General features: G+C 33.3%; 3 protein-coding genes across 3 annotated transcripts; all 3 read left to right on the top strand.

The window, feature by feature from the left end:
• Positions 1 to 7,696: 7,696 nt before the first annotated feature.
• On the top strand, positions 7,697 to 9,682 carry LOC100782300 (protein NODULATION SIGNALING PATHWAY 2). Its single transcript, XM_003527882.5, has one exon. The coding sequence runs from the start codon at positions 7,729 to 7,731 to the stop codon at positions 9,454 to 9,456; it is 1,728 nt and encodes a 575-aa protein (XP_003527930.3). The 5' UTR covers positions 7,697 to 7,728; the 3' UTR covers positions 9,457 to 9,682.
• A 7,537-nt stretch (positions 9,683 to 17,219) lies between these two features.
• Positions 17,220 to 19,535, top strand: LOC100305399 (receptor-like protein kinase like protein). Its single transcript, NM_001251688.1, has one exon. The coding sequence runs from the start codon at positions 17,220 to 17,222 to the stop codon at positions 19,533 to 19,535; it is 2,316 nt and encodes a 771-aa protein (NP_001238617.1).
• A 1,272-nt stretch (positions 19,536 to 20,807) lies between these two features.
• LOC100816829 (flavonol synthase/flavanone 3-hydroxylase) lies at positions 20,808 to 23,558 on the top strand. Its single transcript, XM_003526568.5, has 3 exons — positions 20,808 to 21,397; positions 22,142 to 22,469; positions 23,074 to 23,558. The coding sequence occupies exons 1-3, from the start codon at positions 20,937 to 20,939 to the stop codon at positions 23,284 to 23,286; spliced, it is 1,002 nt and encodes a 333-aa protein (XP_003526616.1). The 5' UTR covers positions 20,808 to 20,936; the 3' UTR covers positions 23,287 to 23,558.
• Positions 23,559 to 23,762: the final 204 nt, after the last annotated feature.

Below are 23,762 nucleotides of genomic sequence, written 5' to 3'. Positions count from 1 at the left end.
TTTAAGTTTTTCGGGAATCTTAATACTTCACTACCATTGCTTATCATACTGCAGGATCCCTTACCCACAAATACCATGGAACTGAGATATATACCACACTCTAAGCCTTTTACAAGGAGAATAAAATCAAATAATCTGATTTGTGATAAATAGACAAGTTGATAGCACATTTCTCTTGCTCAACTCAATAATAGAAGTAAGCCTTGGTTCCTTTTGATCTTTGATTTTTGTTAAAGAGTATGTAAAAGTGTTTTTCTCACGTATTCTAACTCTTATATTCGAGATTTATATGTCATAACGAATGTGATGATCCTCCAATGGTGACTTCACAAGCTCTGTAATGATGGGATACCTATAAGGACTGGTGCAAAAGCCAATATAAATCAGAGTCAAGAAAAAAGAGTTTTGATTTAGGATTATCATAACTTCATTGTCTTTACCTTGGGACCCTGGTGTAAACAATAAAGATTGTGTATCATTGGAGAACAAATCACAAATCTTAGAATGAATAAAAATAGTATTGAGATGAATGCTTGTTCTTTCTTTGTATCTACAATTCCATGCGTTTGTTGTTAATTAAGAATAATGTAGTGACATGTTAACAACCATGATTAATGACAAGTGATATTGTTTGCCGCCCGAACGGGATCATGAGTCATGAAAGGGGAGGCTGCCTCACAAATATGGAACTGCTTCCTTGCCTGGTTTTGAGGAACATGCCGGCCATTGGATTGGGTTAATTAGTCTTTCGGTGCATTTATGGGTAAAACAATCCCATAATGTTGTACATATCAGGTCAACCATTGACTTTAATTTTAGTCCATTAGGAACTAAAGAATAATTTAGGGTTACTGATGTCACTGTACTATTGTAGCACTCTCATAAGTTTTGGCCAATCCAATTATTTAATGGTGTGGGCGTGGCCATGTTTAACAAGTCAGTGTCATTTTGAGAAGAGTCTTGTTAATTAATGTTATACATCGATTAAAAAATTAAAAGAAAAAATATTTATCATGAAAATCCAGCTACAATATAAATAAAATCATAAGTAATGTTATTTTATGTTTTTCAATAAAAATATATATTTTTTAATTTTTTAATCAGTACCTAATGATATTGATTAACATCTTCCTTTCAAAAACGATTTTGTAGGGGTTAGCATAATTTATGGAGATAATATCTTTGGTTTCTCATTGCCGACCCCATAACTAATAGGGAAAACATGCATGTCTTGAAAATTGTAAATTAAAAAAACATGATTGCATCATTAATTTTGCACTTCCGGTAACTTTATACGTGGATTTTGCAAACAAAGAGTAACTCAAAGATGCATGGCAGGGACGGATTTGGGAGGAGGAGTGGGTAACTCAAACACGTGGTTATCGACAGTGATGTGGTGACTATCTGTGGCAATGATATCTAGGTGCTCTGGGCAAAACACACGATGAACCAACTGTTGTGGAAGCAAAAAGTTCGCAGAAGCACTGATATAGATACTGGTTTTATTTGTTTTCTTCAATATTACTAGTTACTTGTACCTTAGACCTAGCTACTTTTATATATATAAGAACCAGGCAATAAACTGTAGAAGCAATTGTTGTTTACTGTTGCTTCACACATCTTCAGAAGATCCTGAAGCACAACTTGTGTTGCAGTAGTTGCTTAAGTGCTCAAGTAAAAAAGTGAGTTAAACACCCAGTGGCAAAACTAGCAGAATATAAAATAAAAAATGAAATATGCTCTAAGTACTTTAATTAAAGACATTTTTTTATTGAACTAAAAAATGAAATATAATTATCTGTACTTTCTTCTTTAGACTTAATTTTCAGTAACTAAAACTAGAATATGTTTTTATTTTAAAAAGTATTTATTAAACTTTAAAAATGTAGTAATTTTTTAATGAAAAGTTTATACCATTGATTGCCTAAAGTGAATCTTAAAGATTGGTGTTAAATATTTTTTTAATAAAAATATATTGATAATTTAAAAAATTTACTTTTTTAGTGACTTATTTAATTCTCGTTAAATATTCAAAGCATATATATATATATATATATATATATATATATATATATATATATATATATATATATATATATATATATTAATTGTTAACACAATATACATATAAAATGGTAGAGCCGTTTTGTTTTCTTAGTCTTAAAATTGGCGTGAATATGAAATTAGTGGAAAAAGCTTGGTTGCAAAGAAAACAACTAATTTGATATTTCTACATAGTTTTAAGAAGGTCGTACATGCAGCTCAAAAACTAGTATTTGAATCATTATAAAAAATCAGACATCAACGATCAATATTAAAGACAGTCTTATCAAAGGTAGAGATTGAAAATTAAAATAATTGATGATAAAAGTTCAAGATCAAAATAATTAACGGTGAATATTTAAAAAAAAATTATTGTGATTATAAATAGTTAGAGCTTATATTCTATAAATATATAATTTATATTATGTAAAAAAGGTTGGAACTTATACACATCCACGTATTCTAAGTCCCTATAACATTCATGGATCGACAGGTTAATATAATTATTTCTTTTTTTTTAATAGAGTAGATTCTTTTAATGACATTTTTTTTCTTTCTTCTTCCTAAAACACTTTTTTCTTTTGATGTCTATTTTTTATTTTTATAACATTTTCTTTTACTTAATACATATTGTTATTTTGTTTGAGTAATCATATAATTTTATATGATTAAATTGAACATTAAAAATTTAATACATTGATTCCCGATAAATGATCTACTAAGAGAATAAAAAGCCTTCAAAGGGAAAAATTATCTTCTTCCTCAAATATCTATGAAATTATGTTTGTCGAAGAAAACATATATAAAATTTAATTACCCTCAACATATTGTTATTATTTGTTGACTTTAAAAAAACCACAATGTTATTTATCAATAATACTAAATTAATTAATTAAGGTGTGGGTTTGGATTTTCTTTCCTTCGAATATATGACAAATTATAAAAGCCTCAGTGTGTTATAAGTGGTCACAGCCAATATATACCATAATTTAATTAACTTTAAATCATATGTCGATTAAAGTGTTGCAATTAATTTATAAAATTTAAATAATTTTGAGCCTCGCCAGATTTTTTTCTTTCAATCTAAAACCGATAAATTAATATTTATTTCAATGGATGCTTTCAACTGTGATTTTGTAAAGAGGGTTATAACTTATAAAATGCAAAAACAGTCGACTTTCATGAAACAGTATGAACATGGCAAAATCGACCTGTTTAGCAAATCAAAGTAAGTGTGTTTTCCAATGGCATATTTACAAGTATATCTACGTAACAGAATTCAAATAGTTAGGGCTAATAGAAGACTTACTTATCATTGGCAGCCCTGGAAATGTATATGTAGTATATAACTTTTAGGTATGTAGAAAGGCATATTTGTATGTACATCATGCAATATACAATATACTGCATCTCGATCGTTAACGTGTTGATGATTAGCATCAATCGCGGGGTCTTCTAATAGAGCTATTTAAATATGTCCCTTCACAATATCTCAAGGTGCTTAGTTTTGCATCTGTGACATATATATAAACACAATTTCCACCTCTAATTAAGACAACTTGACTTATCACGTCTATTCGCGGCATCGACTATTCTATGTGTGAAACGTGCAATGAAACAACTCTAGGCGTGGACGACCATTTTAAAAGCCCAAAATGAGGATTTATGTGTCATTGAATACGTTATCAAAAGTGTAGGTTCCCTTAAAGGCAGACACTACACAGCTCTTCGTTTATTTAAAAATTTGTCTTGATAATGAAAATTCTGTACTATAACTTAACGGTCACCCTTTTCGTTTACATCTACCACAATGAAAAGAATAATCGGCCATTCAAGTTGTTAATCAAATAAAATCGTTTTTCGAATTCATGCACGTATGTCTAATTTTATTCCAAGAGCCGAAATTCTGAAATGGACACTCTTTTTTTTTTTTTACTACGCCAATTTCTCTGATAACCTTGAATCAGCTAACGAATTTGATTGGAAACTAGAATCAAGAAGTATCTGTTATGACTTAGGAATATGAAGGATAATTCATTTTAAAAGACTGGTCCATTAATAAAAGAGTCTCATAACATAAATATTACATTATGTTCTTATTTTACTTAATGTACGTAGATCTCCTTTCCATAATCTAGCTCTTAACCAAAATACTAATTTTTACGATTATGACTTTGTTGGGATAAATTTCTTCATAAACTATTATAGAAATAGAAAATAAATTAAATTAAACTTGCATTATGATAAATCATCTCAATTTTTGTTTTATTGAGGTTATATGAAAAATTCCTATAAATGTTAAATGTTTAAGTTTTTCTTAGAGAAAAAAAATATTTTTAAATTAATTTTAACTTATGAAAGAAATTTAATTTATTACATTTTTATTTTTTTCTTTGTACTTGTGAAGAAATTTATTTATCAACTTAAAAGATGTGAAAAGGTTCATAAAAAGACTATTTTATTAAGTGAAAGAGTTGCATTACAGAATTATCAAACTGGTGTTTTTTTTCCGTAATTAATAGGTATTTAAGATTTTTATTTATAACTTAATTAATTTCTTTTTTATCAGATCAATTTACTTTGAAACAAAATAATATATTTAATCACGAGTCTCTGCATCTATACCAGATATCAAATCCCATATTAACAGTACTTGTGAGTTGTGTGAACCTGGACCAAGGGCTGAGGAGAAGACATTCCCGACGTGATGATGTGGGATGAAGAGAGTCTTAGCCAATGAGAGGATGCCAAGTAGTATGGACCCTGTCAGGATGACGTGGCAGGATCAAATGATAAGGCAGTGACCAGTGGGATAGGCTTGATAGAGAGTTTAACTTTTTTTTTTTTTTAACATTTTCCTTTGAGATACGACTACGAGATATTGAGGCTTATATACGTCTTTTTCGTGATGTATCGTATGAGGTTAAAATTAAACTTTTCAACAAAACTGAGCTTTCATGTTGATGATTTCTATATGATGTTTGTGAGGCGTATTTCATCAAAATAACATATATAACTACATCAACCCCCCACCCCACCCCGTCCAAATGCCACTAGAACATTTTTTTTTTAAACATAGTCCTTGTTCTTACACATTTTGCTTCTCCTCACCCACTTATTATGCCCATATTCTCTTATTAACTTTACACTTTTAGTCGTAACTCTAAGAATGTGTTTGGATGAAGAAATTTTAAATTCTGAAAAATTTTAAATTCTAAGAATTTCAAATACTTCAATCGAAATTCTTTTATTTTTAAAATTTTGTGTTTGGATAAAAAATATTAAAATTATGAGGATTAAAAAAATGAATAAAAAAAAGAGAAGATATGATTGGTGTACTAGTTATACGTGTTCTTCTATACTCACACTCTATCGATATTTTAGGAGATCGAATGGTGTTTCTTGAGAAAAATATAAAAAGAGAATTTCAATTTCTCACTTTTTAGAAGGAAATTAAAATTCTAGATTTTTAGTTGTTTAAAATTTCAAAATTTTAAATTCTTCATAAAAAAACATCCAAACAATGAATTCTAAATTACAGAAATTCAAATTCTTTGATAAATTACTTTCCTCAGCTAAAATTCTCTATCCAAACGTATTCTAAGAGCTTTATTTTTGCTTATTTTGGTCCTGTTAATCAGCACATGCAAATTATATATATATAATAGCACATGCAAAAAGTAGCAGTACTTCAGTTTTGGTTAAACTAATTAAACCGTGTATATATCTTCGTCTCTTTTATCAAAATATGTAACCGAACTAAATATGAAGAGAATCTAGCTTTGTCTCATTAATTGCATACACATCTAATTCTCTACTCATTTTATTGCTGATTCTTGAATTCTCTGGTTTAATTATTTTTCTGGAACAGAAAAAATAATGAAAATGGCTTTCATATCATGCGTCCTCAAATCTGTCTAGTATTTTTTGTGTGTACAATGTGACAAAGAACTTGGATCCTTTCCGACAACAATCTTTTCCAATCTCTTTCGTCTTCTTTATAGCTCTCTAATTCTTCTTTGTCTCTCCATCATTTTGTCCATCTTCTTTCCAAATTGTTTTTTTTTTTGGAATAGTTAAACAAAATTCACTTATAGAGAATACAAGAGATTCTCTCATCTATATACAAATTCCTCAATTACATTAATAATATAAAAAAGATTTAAATATATTTTTAGTCCTTAAAAAAATATTTTTAGACCTTCAAATCTTTAAAAAGTTGTTTTTAATTCTTCTTTATTTACTATGTTCATATTTTCAGATTTGACACCAAAACTTATTTTTTTAATTTATTTTTAAAAACATAATTTCTGGAAATTTTAAATCAGCAAAATATTTTACTTGTGTAGTTAGGTGACTTCTTTTTTTTACATAGTCTAACAACTCTAAAAAAGAAAAATAAAACATGAATGTGAAATATGATTTTTTTAACTTATTCTAATGATTTTAAACTATCATAAATCATTTTAAATAAATTAAATTTTAAAAAATTGACAATGTCAAATGGTCATAAATCGTAACACCATTAAAATAAAAAAAAAGAAAAACTAAATGTAATTTTTTAAAAATTTGAGGAACTAATAAAAAGAATTTTTTGAAGGACTAAAAAGATAATTACGGACTAAAAACATACTTAAGTTTATATAAGATGATGGTATGTTATGATCTAATTAATATAATGATTTTTTTTAGATTGATTATATTTTGATAAAAAAATTCTAAATACTCAATTAATTAACAACTCTATTTTTCGGTTTTTCCTCTATTTCTCTCTTTTTATCACACTAAATCATCAAGTAAATCAATTACTTTATTTTTCCTCTCTTCTTTTCTCTCTCAAGTCATAGACAATTCAAAGTTATCAAAAAACTTTTTTTTTTTTCTATCGCTAGGACAATGTTGTCGTAGGCTTGAAATGTTGCATTGAACTCCTAATGTATACAACTAAAGAGGCAACAAAAATTACAGCAAAAGATAAACACTCAAAATTGGACTCTATTACCAACTTATTTTCTCAAAATTATACATTCCTTAGGATTAAGATCCCATTCATATTATTAAAGACAAGTACGAGGTCAAGATCTCCCGGCCCCAACCATTTCCACGCAAGATAACATTAATGCTATAAATAAGATGTGTGAATTCAACTTCATAATTTGAGAAGATACATTTTATTTCTATGTTCCCAGATTGACCAAAATATAATATAAGCACAACATAGAATTGGAATAACACTCGAGGAGATCCTAAGTCATAACTAACATAAACCCTAATCACCCAAAAATATAATACCTTATCACATCTTAAAAGAGAAATCACAGCAACAAAACAAATGAGAAACAAATTCAAATTAAAACTCACACAAGACACATTTAATAGCGCATTTCCGTCACCAATAATCCTTTTTTGGAGACAAAATAAGATGACTAAGCCAATCCAAAACTAAAAATTTGATTAAAAAATGTAAAATAAACCATAAGATCAATAAATATTATTGATAAACTTAATGTTCCTTGTCAGAGCAGTGAATTACAGGATATGGATGATAATGTGAGGTTTTTTTAAAAGTTATATAGAAACAGAAGGGGTTAGTAGTAATATAAAAATTTGGTTGGCATAGTAAGAATGAGTATTTAATAATTGTATAAGTGGAAGATGAGGGTATAAAAAACGAAACTAGTAAAGATGATGAATATAGTATTTTATAACATTGATTGTAACATCAGCTGGGCAAAACTCTATAATCACCAATCAATTTTTGGACTCCCACTGTTTCATGGTCCAGATCCTTCTTCTTTATCTCTCTTTCCAACTCTCCAACTCTTTATAAATCTCCCTCCATCCCCACACACCACTTCTACTCAATACACCAATCTACTTTCTCTTCTCTCTTGTCACTTGTCACCAATAACCATCGAAATAGACATGGACATAGATGCTATCCACAACCTCGACTTCTCCGGATACAGCACCATCACCAACACAACCCCCTCTTCTGATGATGACTATGGTTGCAACTGGAACCACTGGTCCCCCGTCGTCAACTGGGACGCCTTCACCGGCGCCCACGACGACTTCCACCAAATCATCGACTCCATCATGTGCGACGGCGCCGCCCCCGAGGAGGACAACCTCAGCCCCGACGACCACGTCGCCAGCAACTCCCCCTCCGTCTCCATCACGGAGGAGGACGACGACGCCGGCGACGATTCCAAGGGCCTGAGACTCGTCCATCTCCTTATGGCCGCCGCGGAGGCCCTCAGCGGCGCCCCCAAGAGCCGCGACCTGGCTCGAGTGATATTGGTTCGGCTCAAGGAGTTGGTGTCGTCCCACGCGGCGCCGCACGGCTCCACCATGGAGAGGCTCGCCGCCTACTTCACCGACGCGCTCCAGGGCCTGCTAGAAGGCGCAGGGGGTGCTCACAATAACAACAACAAGCATCACCACCACTACATCACATCATGTGGGCCCCATCACCACCACCGCGACGATCATCATCATCAAAACGACACCCTCGCGGCGTTCCAACTGCTCCAGGACATGTCTCCCTACGTCAAGTTCGGACACTTCACCGCCAACCAGGCCATCCTCGAGGCCGTGGCCCACGATCGCCGTGTCCACATCGTCGATTACGACATCATGGAAGGGGTCCAGTGGGCCTCCCTCATTCAGGCTCTCGCCTCCAACAAAACGGGCCCACCGGGCCCACACCTTCGTATAACCGCATTGTCCCGCACCGGCTCCGGACGCCGCTCCATCGCCACCGTCCAAGAAACCGGGCGCCGCTTAGCCGCCTTCGCCGCCTCCCTTGGCCAACCGTTCTCCTTCCACCATTGCAGGTTGGAGCCCGACGAAACGTTTAAACCTTCGTCGCTTAAGCTGGTTCGCGGAGAGGCTTTGGTTTTTAACTGTATGCTAAACTTACCGCACCTTAGTTACCGCGCGCCCGAATCGGTTGCGTCGTTTTTGAGCGGAGCCAAAGCGTTGAAGCCGAGGCTGGTGACTTTAGTGGAGGAGGAAGTGGCCTCCATTGTTGGAGGGTTCGTGGCGCGGTTTATGGATTCGCTGCATCACTATTCAGCGGTGTTTGACTCGCTGGAGGCTGGGTTTCCGATGCAGGGCCGGGCCAGGGCACTTGTGGAGCGGGTTTTCTTGGGCCCGAGGATAGTGGGCTCGCTGGCCCGGATGGGGGAAGAGGAGGAAAGAGGGTCGTGGGGGGAGTGGTTGGGTGCGGCGGGGTTCAGGGGAGTTCCGATGAGCTTCGCGAATCATTGCCAAGCGAAGCTGTTAATTGGTCTTTTCAACGACGGGTATAGGGTGGAGGAGTTGGGGAGTAATAAGTTGGTCTTGGATTGGAAATCTAGGCGCTTGCTCTCTGCCTCGCTTTGGACTTCTTCCTCCCACTCAGATTAATTTTCCTTTTTAATTTCTTTGACTCCATAAATGGAAACAAAATCAGAAACTGTATCTTTTACACTTTTAGTTGTACTTCCCATTTATAGTAGTTTTAGTTTTAGGATCTTTGCTAACACGACAGTGACCTACCTAGCAGTCCTAGAAAAATTCCAACACTTCTCCTAACATGTTTTCTTTCTCACAGATCTTTTTCTCTCTGATGAAATCTTGATGAACTTCATTATATTTACGATAAATTAGTGAATGTTTAGAAATTCAGTACAAAATGATTTCTATCAAAAGATCTAAGACTCTTATTTTTTATTTATTTTACTTTTATCAGTTAAATTTATATTAAAACACAAACCATAACAATTTCAAATCAAATATGTATTTAGGTTGTCTATAATTACAAAAGCAAACTCTTAAAACTCAAAAGTTTGATTTATGGATAGAAATTTCATGCAGCCGCATTAACGGGCGATCCTTCACGTTGAGAAATTGTTTTGTTACAATAAAATGGTACACAAGTTTTATACAATTTTTTTTAAAAGTGTAAATACTGAACGTATTATTCAGAAGACATAGAAGTTTATACAATTATCGAGAATGATAGGAAACGAAGAAAAAGAATGATGTTGTAAAATAATATTATAAAAATATGGTATATAAATAATATATGTAATTCTTTCACGTTCTGGCATGAAACTGAGTAACTATTAAGTAATAAGTTCGTGTTCCCTCGTAAGTGCGTGATTGCTAGCTCCTACTCACGCTAAAAATTAATATATAAAAAAAAAAACACATTGCCATTGAGATTTGAGAAAGAACTGTGTTAAAGATTAGACAATTGTTTTGTGAAAAAAATATAATCGTCCACCCAAATTTAGGATGGGACAAGAGAGAAATAAGAAAAATAAAATAGAGATAGTTTTTTTGTTATTCTAGAAATAGAGGAAGAGATAAATATAATAAATTATATAATAAAAAAGAAATAGAAAGGTTAGAAAAAAATAAAATTGAAATGAAAGAATATATATATATATATATATATATATATATATATATATATATATATATATATTTGAGAGTATTAAAATTTTATTTTGAAAGCTATTTCATAGGGTTATAACTTTGTATTCAAATAACAGAAAGAAATCCTTAATTACAAAAAAAAAGAAAGAAATATATCTAATTACTTATGATCATAATTTTTTTTTAAGAAAAAAAAAGATTGTCCCCCGCCGCCATAAAAAAAAGAGTTGCAAAAATTATCTTTTGAAATTTTAAAAATAGTATATTTAAAAAGAACGCATGCTTCTGCTTTTATGTCCTTTTATTTTTATTTGTTCGATATACTGGAAATTGATTTTTACTTTTTTCTTTCTTCAAGAATTCTATAGATTGAGTCTTGCAAGATAGGACAATCCTATAAGTATATTATACTTAAAAAAACATTCTTAAAATTTCCATTTGTAAAATACGATGTAGTTTATGTTCTTGTATTGTATTAATGTCTTTATGAAAACCTTCCTTACAACCACAGCCATCGGAATTTGAATTATTCGAAGCTTGTTTTGTTTTCCTCCTTTTATTTTTAGGTGGTTCACTTTAGCATTATAAAATGACAAATACTAATCCATACCTTAAAGTATTGGTAATTAAGAAACTTAAAATAGAATTATTTTTACTTATACAAATATTATCGAACTATTTTCATGTGTGTGTAATTTTTAACATATAGTGTGCCTTTAATAAACTTACTGTAAAAGTAATAATAGCTTTTTTAACACGCTTTTAAATTTTCAAAAGTAATTATTTTTTATAATATAAATTAAAACAAATACATGAAAATTGTGTAATTTTAAAACTTTTACAATTATCATAAATCTTTTTATATCTTTTTTCCACATAATTACTTTATAATTGGATAAATTATACAGGCGTCCTTTAAATTTTAGTTCAATTACATTTAACATGCATATTAAATGTTTCAAATTAACCCATTTTCTTGAGATTCAATTATGATTATGCTTACTTCTTGTCTAGCTGGAGAGGTAATTGAAATTATACTAAATTCTCCTAAAAGAAAGTTATGTATAAGTTTGAAGAGGATTATTCAGTATATACATAATTAAGTAAAAGTCGAGTGATATTAGTGTTTTTTTTTTCTTTTATACTTTTGTAACAATTACTTATTTTTTTATCAACAAATAAACTTATAATAAAAAGTTACAAAATTTATATTAAAAGTAACAAACTCTTTAAAATAGTATCGTGCCACTTAAAGGCTTCATTTTTGTTCTTAACATGTTTTATTTTTTCCTGATCAATGACCTTCTTGAAAGCGATTCCTTGTTGGAATCTCACATAAAGATATAATGTACTTGAACTTTATTTTGTCCGTATTAATATCCTATACCTGGAAAAAGTATTATTGATCGGAAAATGAAGGTAACAGATATGTTTTCATTACATATGTGCTTTTTCTATGACATTGTAGTACTCAGTACTTGATCTTTCTTTCTTTCTTTTTTTTTTTTTTTGATAGATAGGTGATCTATCTATTCTTACAATATTAATATCACCATATATATTGTTACAAGTTTAATGCAATGTTTGTTTATTATTATAATTTTCTCTATCTTATCTCTCGTTTCACTTTAATCAAGGCACGAATTCTTGTACTGGCAGGTAATCCAAATATGTACATGCATGACATAGAAAGCCAACTCATAAGACTGGTAAAAGTGATCATTGGTTAAATACAGATAACAAAAACGTTATAGGAACACTAGAGATAGAGGTTAAAAAAAAAGGCTTGTATCTCTGTGTGTCATATACATGCAAATGTCAGACAATCACAATATATATATATATATATATATACCAGAGGCTGAGTCTCTTTTATGCTGTTTGATATATACCGAAGGAAAATTGAAAGAAGAAATGAGAAAGGAAGGAAAAATAAATTAAAAAATAAAATATTTTGTTTTGTTTGTTTACTTAATGGATAGAAAGAAAGAAAAAGAGGCAAAAATAAGTGGAATTCAGATGTTTTGTTTTCCTTTCCAAAAGAAAAGGAGAGAGAAGTATAGTCTTTTTTATATAAAATGAACAAAATAAATTATTTTAGTATATATTTTAAAGATATGTATGTTATTATATATACAATTAACATTTTTTGTATTTTTTTATCAAACACCTTATAAAATTAATTATCTCATTTATATTTTTTGAACTAAACGTTAACTTGTCATTTTTTTTTGTTGGTTGTGAGGCAGTGACATAGTATAATAGTGTGAATAAAATAATAGCAGGCGGTGAGAGTTTCAGTGGTGGCACGTCCCCTTCATCGGCGTGTCATCCTGCCTGGGAGATTCTCGGAAATGTTCCGTACAATATATATTAAATTAATTTTACATTTAAATTTTGTATTAAATAAATATTCACCGACAACAACCTTAGAAATCAAATGGCAACCATACGTTTTTCACATTACTCATGCTTGCTACTTGTAATTATAAAACAGCTAATCAGACTCTTCATATAATATAACTGTGGGATACTTTTTAATTACCCAGGCATCTCTGCTTTCAATACAAAAGCTTAATTATATACTTGGCTAAAGCTTTAACATGTAGTAAACCATTTTCTGACTGCTTAAGCCGCCAGAAATTGCTTCAGGAGATGCCAATCTTCGTTAGACACTTAGACCCAAAATACAATTATTCAATTGACTAGAAATTGAAATTTTATAGATCCTTAAAGTTAATTAAAAAAATGAATAAACGAGGCCATAGACTATGTTAATTGTTTAGTGGATTTGAAACGGACGGGTAGACAACAATGCTTGTTGCGAAATAGTTGATTGTGGGCAACTCCTAATTCCCCTCTGGAAATCTTTTCAATTTTTCATCTAATGAGATGAGGATTCAAAGTTGTGAATCATTTCGATTTGTTCTCGTTATGGAGCAGCCACTTGTTTATTTGTTCCACAATTATTGATTCTCCTCCTTTGATTTGTTCTCATTATGGATCAGCCGCTTCAACAAATCTGAAATTGGGTTTGGGTTTCAAGGTCCAAAATCAATTGAAGAAGAATCTATTCGTCTCCTCCGCTCCCCTCCACTTCTACAGCGCTCGCTAGTCGCTATGGAATTTTGTGCTGAATTATGGGATCTGATTTTGGTATAAAGGATATTTATGACAATAAAAAATAAAATAAAAATTTAGGGTATATATAGCAAAAACCTTGAGTGTATGCTTACGCTGAATTGGGCTAGCTACAGTTGTAATTTGGTTTAGATTGCGTAGGAGTTGCACGGCTGATTGGCTCTTGATCCAAACAAATTCACTAATCAATATGAAAGGAAAGTTCAAGCACATCTAGCTTTTAGAGTTAGGTCCAATAGAACAAGTTGGGTTTCGTGAAAGTGGGTTTAGATCACTTTCTGATTGGTTTTAAGGGCACTTACTTTGGATTAAGGCTTTTACTTCCTGTACTTGCATTTTGCTTTCTGCACCTCCAGAAAAGACTCCAACCAACAAAATACCTCTCACCCAGACACCCCATTGTTACGGAATGTTTATTTCAAAAGAGTATCCTAATTCCAGAATATGATTTAACACCCCCCTAAAAGCCTTTTTCCTTAACACCCCAAAAGCCTTTTCCTTTCTTTCTTCTCAAAACCTCACCCCAAAAGCAACATCGTCTTTTCCTCCCGCCTCCAAACCTTGCTCTCAAAAGCCTGAACCTCCCACAAATCCTAAATCCCTAATCAAAATTAGGGGTGGATAAACGGACTCATGTTTATGGACTGACTCACGAGGCCTGCGGTCTGCACGAACCACAGACCAAAATTATTAAGAATCCATGACTATGCAAGATTCTGGGCCTGTCACACATAATGTGTGGTTGGCCTGCAAACCCACAAGCATCAACCAAGCTCAACCTAAATACCCAATTAATCTTAATTCTTAAACGCACAACACAATAACTCGACAAGTTGTTCTACTCATTCATTCGCTCCTTTAGTCCTTCTTCTCCGTCGCTCCCTCTACATTGTTCACTCATTCCTTCTTATTCGTCACTCCCTCCGCGTCACATGCCGCGCCTCACAGCCACAACCACCACGACTCAGGTGCCGACCCCTCCTCATGTGTGTGCAACTATTGCTCTATTCTTCCCAAGCGGATCTTCTCACCTCGACTCAATCTGTCTTTTTTGTTGTGCCACCACCGTTTAGGATTTTTTGTTTCCTCTCTTAAGCGCAACGCAAGGTCAGCAAACCAGTCCGTTTGGCCTGTGGAACGAGGACAAATCAATATATTAAGTTCATGTAATAGTGCAAGATGGATTGGCTTAGTTCGCTATCAATGTGAGCTTACATGGGCAGGCCTTATGCAAGGCAAACCGATCCGCTTATTCACTCCTAGTCAAAACGACCCTCACTAAATCTTGTCCTAAGGATGAGCTCTAATTTTTCTTTCTTTATTACCTAAAAATAAAAACACAAAAATATGAGAAAATAAATAAAAATTAATTTAAAATTCAAATAATAAGATAGATAACATTTTTTTCCTAATGTTCTAAATTTTATTTATTCAAGGAAGTTGAAATTTATAATAAATCATTTAAAATCTCCTAAAAATAAAAGAAAAATGGGACAATTCAAAAGATTTATGATATAAAAAAGAGTATAAATTATAATCTCCCCATATTCTTATATAAATAATTAAGTTTATTATAATACTTTCAAGTCTTTTTTATCGACCAAGTATACCCAACTCTTTCAGTAACAAAGCCTAGTAGACATCAATTTTCAAATATGTAAAAATTTCTAATAGTTCTCGGAAGAGTATGATCCGGATAAAAACTTGACTATTGTCTAGATGAATGATAAATTAGTTAGCATCAAATGTCAAACAAAGGAAGAAGATTGTTACATTAATGTAGCATCCAAACCCAGTGAGCTGCAAGAGAGAATTTAAGATCACACGTATAAGTTGTAATGAAGCTTCCTGACCGCAGCCACCTACCAGCAGGTTGGGCGTGGCTGAGCTGTGCGAAGGCAGTTGAGAAACGAATTGTTTTCTAGTCATACAGTATAGTAATATGTCAATCACAACAATTCATGCAATTTGGAAAATACTTCGGACGGCGTATCTGTATATGAAAAACATTTAAGAAAATATAGTTCAATTAATTAAATAATATGCGTAAACTGTTATAAATATATTGATACTAAGTTTGATTCCCGCTAATATTATAATAATTCCATCATATCCTGTCCAACACACGCCCTATGGTATTATCGTTCACGTAGTTTACTTGAAATTGAAGCATAGACTCGCGTTCGGTGGGCGATTCAAGAATTTAATTAGTTTGCTTAACTCATTTTGTTAGACAATTACCCCTTTGTTTTGAACATTTCAAGTCGTTCGGCAGCTGAAAATGTTGAAGAAACATCTAGCTAGTTACATCAGTATCACTAACAAGAAAGATAGGCTGGAAGGGGAAAAAAAGTTATAAAACATCACTCATTCATTTGTTATATTTATCAGATTTTATTTTTCTCAAGATATTACAAGTATTCTGTCCGAAAATCGTTTTCTTATAGACCCGAGGTACTTGGTCAGTTACTCTCGTTATATACTTTCCGCCCGGTGTTATCTGTTTGCATAATTAAGCAAGCAATTTAGAATTGACCCATTTGGCATTTTCGTTTCACTATCCCTTTTATCCGCGTTTGAAGGCCGTGGCACCGATGCTTATGTCCCTTGACTTTATGATACAGACAACTTGTGTGACATGTTTTCTTTTTTAAGTGTTTTCTCCAATCTCCCATACTATGTGTGTGCGAAGTATCGTTGAAATAAAGAGGAATAGTGTTCTTTTTTGTCAAATTAAAAATTAAATAAATATAATATTCATAAAAAGATGAGTTGTGGAAGAATGCATGATGCGTGTAACTCCAATTATTTCAGATTAAAATATAGTAATATTAAAAAAATCACGTCATGATGGCCCATAAGTCGCTGAATTTTAAAATATGTCGGCTTTATTTTATTAAGAGAGCAATAATTTGAGGAGAAGGAGGATCGTGGGAAATGTGAATACCGGAATAACAATATGGCATGCATTACTGCTTTTAAATGTGAGGAAGAAATGGCAATGAGTCATTAGTTTTGACATATAAAAATTTCATTGTCCCTTAAATTTCTATCCTTCCGTGTCTATCTGCGTAATCATCATATAATAAACAATTACCACCATTACACCTTCACTTTCATTATGAATTGGAATTTGGAAACAGTTTATTAGAGAGAGATAACAGTAAGATTTTCAATAGTCAACGCAAATATGGGTAGCACCATACGAGAAAAGAAATTTGAAAACACAAAAACTGACCAATTCCACCCTTTCCTGTTCTCCCTTCCTCAACTCCTCCAAATCCATTTCTCACATGTCTCAAATCTGCACTTCGTCAAATTACACCATGAAACCCATCATAACCTTCTCTTGCATTCTCCTTTTCTTTACCACCATCTCAGCCCGCAGTTTTTCAGATTATATCACTCCAAATTTCACTGCCTCATACCTTGAGTTCATTGACAACTTTGGCACGTTCCTGTTTTCTCACAACAGAACATTCAAGGCTGCTATATTCAACCCCGGTGGCCAACAAACCAGTTTCTATCTATGTGTCATTCATGCTGCATCCAACACTATCATTTGGTCTGGTAACCGTGATGCCCCCATCTCAGATTCTGGCAAAATGCTTCTATCTTTCAAAGGGATCACAATTCTTGATGAACATGGGAACACCAAATGGTCAACACCATCACTGAAATCACAAGTGAATAGGCTTCAGCTGACAGAGATGGGAAATCTTGTGTTACTTGACAAGTCCAATGGTTCTCTCTGGGAGAGTTTCCAAAACCCAACAGACACAATTGTTATTGGACAGCGTTTACCTGTTGGAGCATCTTTGTCAAGTGCAGCATCCAATTCAGACTTGTCAAAAGGAAACTACAAGCTCACAATAACTTCCTCTGATGCAGTTCTGCAATGGTATGGACAGACATATTGGAAACTTTCAACGGACACAAGGGTCTACAAGAACTCAAATGACATGTTGGAATACATGGCCATAAACAACACAGGCTTTTACCTCTTTGGAGATGGTGGAACAGTTTTTCAGCTGGGGTTGCCACTGGCTAATTTTCGAATTGCCAAGTTAGGTACCTCTGGCCAGTTTATTGTCAACAGCTTTTCTGGCACTAATAACCTGAAGCAGGAGTTTGTGGGGCCAGAGGATGGATGTCAAACTCCCTTGGCTTGTGGAAGAGCAGGTTTATGCACTGAGAACACTGTTTCCTCTTCACCTGTTTGTTCTTGTCCCCCAAACTTCCATGTAGGCTCAGGTACTTTTGGTGGTTGTGAGCCAAGCAATGGATCCTATTCTTTGCCACTTGCTTGTAAAAATTCTTCAGCTTTTTCATTTTTGAATATAGGGTATGTTGAGTACTTTGGCAATTTTTATTCTGATCCGGTTTTGTATAAAGTGAATTTATCTGCCTGTCAAAGTCTTTGTTCAAGTAACTGTTCCTGCTTGGGGATTTTTTATAAAAGCACATCTGGTTCTTGCTATATGATTGAGAATGAGTTGGGGTCCATTCAGTCAAGTAATGGAGGTGATGAGAGAGACATCTTGGGCTTCATTAAAGCCATTACGGTTGCATCTACAACTAGTAGTAATGATGGCAATGATGATAAGGAAAATTCTCAAAATGGGGAGTTTCCTGTGGCAGTTGCAGTGCTGTTACCAATCATTGGATTCATTATTCTGATGGCCTTAATTTTCCTTGTGTGGAGAAGATTGACACTCATGTCAAAGATGCAAGAAGTGAAACTAGGGAAAAACTCACCTTCTTCTGGGGACCTTGATGCCTTCTACATTCCTGGCTTACCCGCAAGGTTTGACTATGAAGAACTCGAGGAGGCTACAGAAAACTTCAAGACTCTAATAGGGTCAGGTGGGTTTGGAACCGTATACAAAGGTGTGCTTCCTGACAAATCCGTTGTGGCAGTGAAGAAAATAGGGAATATAGGAATTCAAGGGAAGAAAGACTTCTGCACTGAGATTGCAGTCATTGGAAACATCCACCACGTTAACTTGGTCAAACTCAAAGGCTTTTGTGCTCAAGGGAGACACCGCTTGTTGGTTTATGAGTACATGAACCGTGGTTCCCTTGACCGAAACCTCTTTGGTGGTGAACCGGTTTTGGAATGGCAAGAGAGGTTCGATGTGGCGCTTGGAACAGCACGTGGACTTGCTTACCTTCACAGTGGATGTGTACAAAAGATTATCCATTGTGACATCAAACCAGAGAACATTCTCTTGCAGGATCAGTTTCAGGCTAAGATATCTGATTTTGGACTCTCCAAACTCTTGAGTGCCGAACAGTCTGGTTTGTTCACAACAATGAGAGGCACACGTGGCTACCTTGCTCCGGAGTGGCTCACAAACTCTGCCATAACAGAGAAAACTGATGTGTATAGCTTTGGAATGGTGCTTCTTGAACTTGTCAGTGGAAGGAAGAACTGCTATTACAGGTCCAGAAGCCATAGCATGGATGATAGCAACAGTGGTGGAGGAAATTCCTCAACCTCATCAACAACCGGGTTGGTTTATTTTCCTCTATTTGCATTGGAGATGCATGAGCAAAGGAGTTACCTTGAGTTGGCTGATTCAAGGCTTGAAGGACGTGTCACATGTGAAGAGGTGGAGAAACTGGTTCGTATTGCCTTGTGTTGTGCTCATGAAGAACCAGCGCTTAGGCCAAACATGGTCACTGTTGTTGGCATGCTAGAAGGTGGGACTCCATTGCCACACCCGAGGATTGAATCTTTGAACTTTCTGAGGTTTTATGGCCGTAGGTATACTGAGGCTTCTACTATAGCGGAAGAAAATGAGTATGGTTCTGTGATGCTTCAACAAGCGCGTAGTTCTACTACAAGCATGCCAAGTGATTCATCGACTCGTGGTTTTTCTTACATGTCTTCGCAAAATATCTCTGGGCCAAGATAGGAACAATTCTGCTTTGTTTTTATGTTTGTTTGTTTTGGGACTTAGCAAATAAGGTAGTTTTATATGTCATTCACGTGTTGTTATACATGTAGATGATCTCTCATTTGTAATTTCATTTCGAGATCATCGTATTGTGTAAATTATAAAGGAAGAGAAATAAAATTCACAAGGATGCCTTTTGGATGTTGGTTTAAAATATTGAGACTCACAAATTCACCTAAAATACAATATGGGAAACTTACATCACATGATTTTTTTTTATTTTAAAACAAACTTGCATCACATGAATTATCGTCAAAGCTCTAATAATTTTACACAAAGTGAATCATTAAAAAATTCATTTCTTCATATTTATGCAATTGAAAAAATTCATTTCTTCATATTTATGCAATTATTTTACTCAAGATCTTTATTTTCACTATAGATCAACTCAAACTTGTTGGCAACAGTTATTTAATTCTTTTTTAATTAATTATTAATTTAACCAGTATTTAGTTAGACCTTCAATTTATTTTCATATTTTGATTTGATTAATTGGATGCAGAGACTTATACTTTTATCCATGGTTGACGTGCAGCTAGCCTAGAAAGTATATATATGAACAATCGTTTAAAATCGTACGTAGTATAGTTCTAGAGTTTCAAAACCAATACATAAAGTATATTTAATGTATAATCAAAATTTAAGGTGGTTTAAATATAAAGTGTATTTTATTTTTGTTTCAACTTATAAGAAAATTTATTTATTATAGTTGGTGATAATTTTCACTATAAATAGAGAGAAAAAATTAGTAGGAAAGACACACACGAAGAGAAGAGAGAGTGTGTGAAAAGAGAGATTATGAAACAAAGTCATTTTGTAGAAAGTAAAAATATATTTGCGATGAAGTGTTATCATTTCTTTTAACCATTGAGTGTGGTACCCGAGTTTGTAGGGTAATACATTAATTAGGTGAGTTATAATCTTATAATCATTTTTATGATAAGAAAATGTTTTTAAGACGATTTCATAAATATAGACAAGATGGGTCAAACTACGTTAAATTCTTATTTTGAGTGTAATTTTTATTGTGTTTTTAATATAAATGTAAGTTATCTGTGAAAGAGTTAATTATCCAACCGTTACATGATACATCATAAACATACATCATAGTAATATATCATAACTCGTTTTTCGGAGGAGAAAAACCTTCTGGTTCATGCAAGTATGCAACCATCGTCATGCATTGTTCAATTGCACCCACTCATTAATTAGAAATTGACAATTTCGGCGTGCCTGCCTTTATTATTTATAGCTCAACGATATATATACAAGCACCATGATTTCTTATTTGATACGTTTCCATTTGATTAAGAGAACAAAAGAAAACAAGAGAAGAGATTATAGGAACAAAAGCAATTAATGGACACATTGAGGGTGCAAAGCTTAGCTTCTCAGTCGAAGGAAACGATTCCTGCAGAGTTTGTTAGGTCAGAGACAGAGCAACCAGGCATCACAACCGTTCATGGAACCCAACTTGGGGTTCCTATAATCGATTTCAGTAACCCTGATGAAGACAAGGTGCTGCATGAAATTATGGAAGCAAGTCGTGACTGGGGCATGTTCCAAATTGTGAACCATGAGATACCTAGCCAAGTTATAGAAAAACTTCAAGCCGTGGGGAAAGAGTTCTTTGAGTTACCACAGGAAGAAAAGGAACAATATGCTAAGCCTGCAGACTCAACATCTATAGAAGGTTATGGAACAAAGCTTCAAAAGGAGGTGGATAACAAGAAAGGTTGGGTGGACCATTTATTCCACAGGATATGGCCACCTTCGGACATTAACTATCGCTTCTGGCCCAAGAATCCTCCTTCTTACAGGTTAATTATACTTTCATCAATCATTCCTTCCCCCTTTTGCATATATATGGACGATGTGCCATCTCATTAACTAGCATATGATATTATTGCTATATATTATTTTATGCATTATTATAAAGTCTCTTGGTGAATTTCAAATTTCATAAACCAGCTTAACGTTTTTCTTGCTTCTGGGGCATGTTTGGTGATGGATAATCTTAGCGTTTTTCTTATTGTTCAATTCGTTCTCTTTTATTTGCTCAACTTAATAACCTCTTAATAGTGAATAAGGGCTGGTTTGAGAATAAATTACTTCTACAAAGTATTTTTTCAAAACAAAATTCTCTTCAGAAGATAAGAAAAGAAGTAATTACCAAAAATTCTTTATTGTGTGTTTCCTACTATTATTATTATTAAACTTCAAATTAAAATTAAATGCGTCGTATATATGGTGGTGTGTTTTGTTGGTATAGCAACACATCATAAAAAAATGGTGTACGGACATTATTTTATCATATATCACATTTTTTACACACATTTTTAAATACATTCTTATATTAAAATTTGTTAAAAATAAATAAAAAATTCTAGGTCCTATATTATATTTAATAATTTTTTCTTTATTTTATAATTTTCAAAAAAATTTAATTAATTAAAAAAATGCATTGAAATATGTTATTTTCTAACACTCCCCGTTTATCATATTTATTTAAGAATACTATTAATTATATGGAGAATAATGAATGATCCTTGATTTGGTTGCAGAGAGGCTAATGAGGAATATGATAAGTACCTACATGGGGTTGTTGATAAGTTGTTCGAAAGCATGTCAATAGGGTTGGGGCTTGAAAAACATGAACTAAAGGAATTCGCAGGGGGTGATAACTTGGTTCACCTTTTAAAGGTAAACTACTACCCACCTTGTCCATGCCCTGATCTTGTCCTCGGCGTGCCATCTCATACGGACATGTCCTGCATTACCCTTCTTGTGCCCAATCATGTTCAGGGCCTTCAAGCCTCAAGAGATGGCCATTGGTACGACGTTAAGTATATCCCCAATGCTTTGGTCATTCACATTGGAGATCAAATGGAGGTAATATATCTTAAAATGAATTTGCTCAAGTTGGGCTATGCGAAATTCAACAAAAGAGAAAAAGTACAATCTTAGTATGAAATCATAATAAGCTTGATATCTTATAATTAGTAAGATCATGCATTATAAAGTTTAAAGAATATGGTCAAAACAAGGGATTTCAAGGTAACAAGGTTACATTTACTGAGCATTTGAGCAATATATAGACTATACAAAAATATTTTACGAATGTATTTCTATTACATATTAACCACGTTGAGAGGAAGCAGGTTTTTACGGGGCAGTAATCTTATTTGCAAAAAAATTGTCAAAGAAAATATACATGTATGTACAGGTTCTTCTTCTCTTTTTTCTTTTTGATTACCGTCAGTGGGAACTACGTACAACAGCATAGTGGAAAATTATTATTATAAATCATAACAATCTTTTTAGAAGGTTAGTGGCTTAGTGCAAATGTTTTTAAATACTTTATAAAACTTTCGCCCCCCCAAACAATAATTTTTGGTTCCATCCCTGACATTTGCAGGTCTTCCAAAATCTAATTGAATATATTATGAGAATTGAATTTTATCACGCAAATTAATATTATACTTTATGGTGACAGATAATGAGCAATGGAAAATACAAGGCCGTGCTTCACAGGACTACAGTGAGTAAAGACGAAACAAGAATTTCGTGGCCAGTGTTCGTAGAGCCCCAACCAGAGCACGAAGTGGGGCCTCACCCAAAGCTGGTTAACCAAGACAACCCACCAAAATATAAGAGCAAGAAATACAAGGATTATGCTTACTGTAAGCTCAATAAGATCCCTCAGTAAATTAATTAAGCAGCACTGCAGACATGTTGTATTGTAGGTAACACTGCACATATAAATATATATGCTTAATTTGTTAGTTTAATTTGCCAAATAAACGTGGGTAGGGATGAGAGACAAGGTAGTACCTGTGGCTAATTTTTGTCTCACCACGAGTTTGACGAGTAATAATCGAGTTGATCAATACGAGTAATCTTTAAGTTTTTATTTTTGGGGACCAAAATGGGGATGAATAACCATTTTTTCTTGTATCCGTATCCATTACTTGTGTCCCTCAAGCCACATATATAAAATTAATTATGTAACCTTACTTAGGGTTATACAAGTAAAAAGAATAAAGATTGTCTAAATTATTGAATGTTATCATTTTATTCAACTAAACTTTTGTTACATACGTTTAATTTTATTTCTTTATGAATTTTGTTATAAACTTGTAATGTCATTCACTTGGCAAATTATGTCATCTGCATTGATATATA

The sequence above is a fragment of the Glycine max genome, chromosome 6 (genome assembly GCF_000004515.6).
Source record: "Glycine max cultivar Williams 82 chromosome 6, Glycine_max_v4.0, whole genome shotgun sequence".
Lineage (NCBI taxonomy): Eukaryota > Viridiplantae > Streptophyta > Magnoliopsida > Fabales > Fabaceae > Glycine > Glycine max.
The sequence above is the reverse complement of the archived record's forward strand: the minus strand, read 5'-3'. Positions and strand labels throughout refer to the sequence as shown.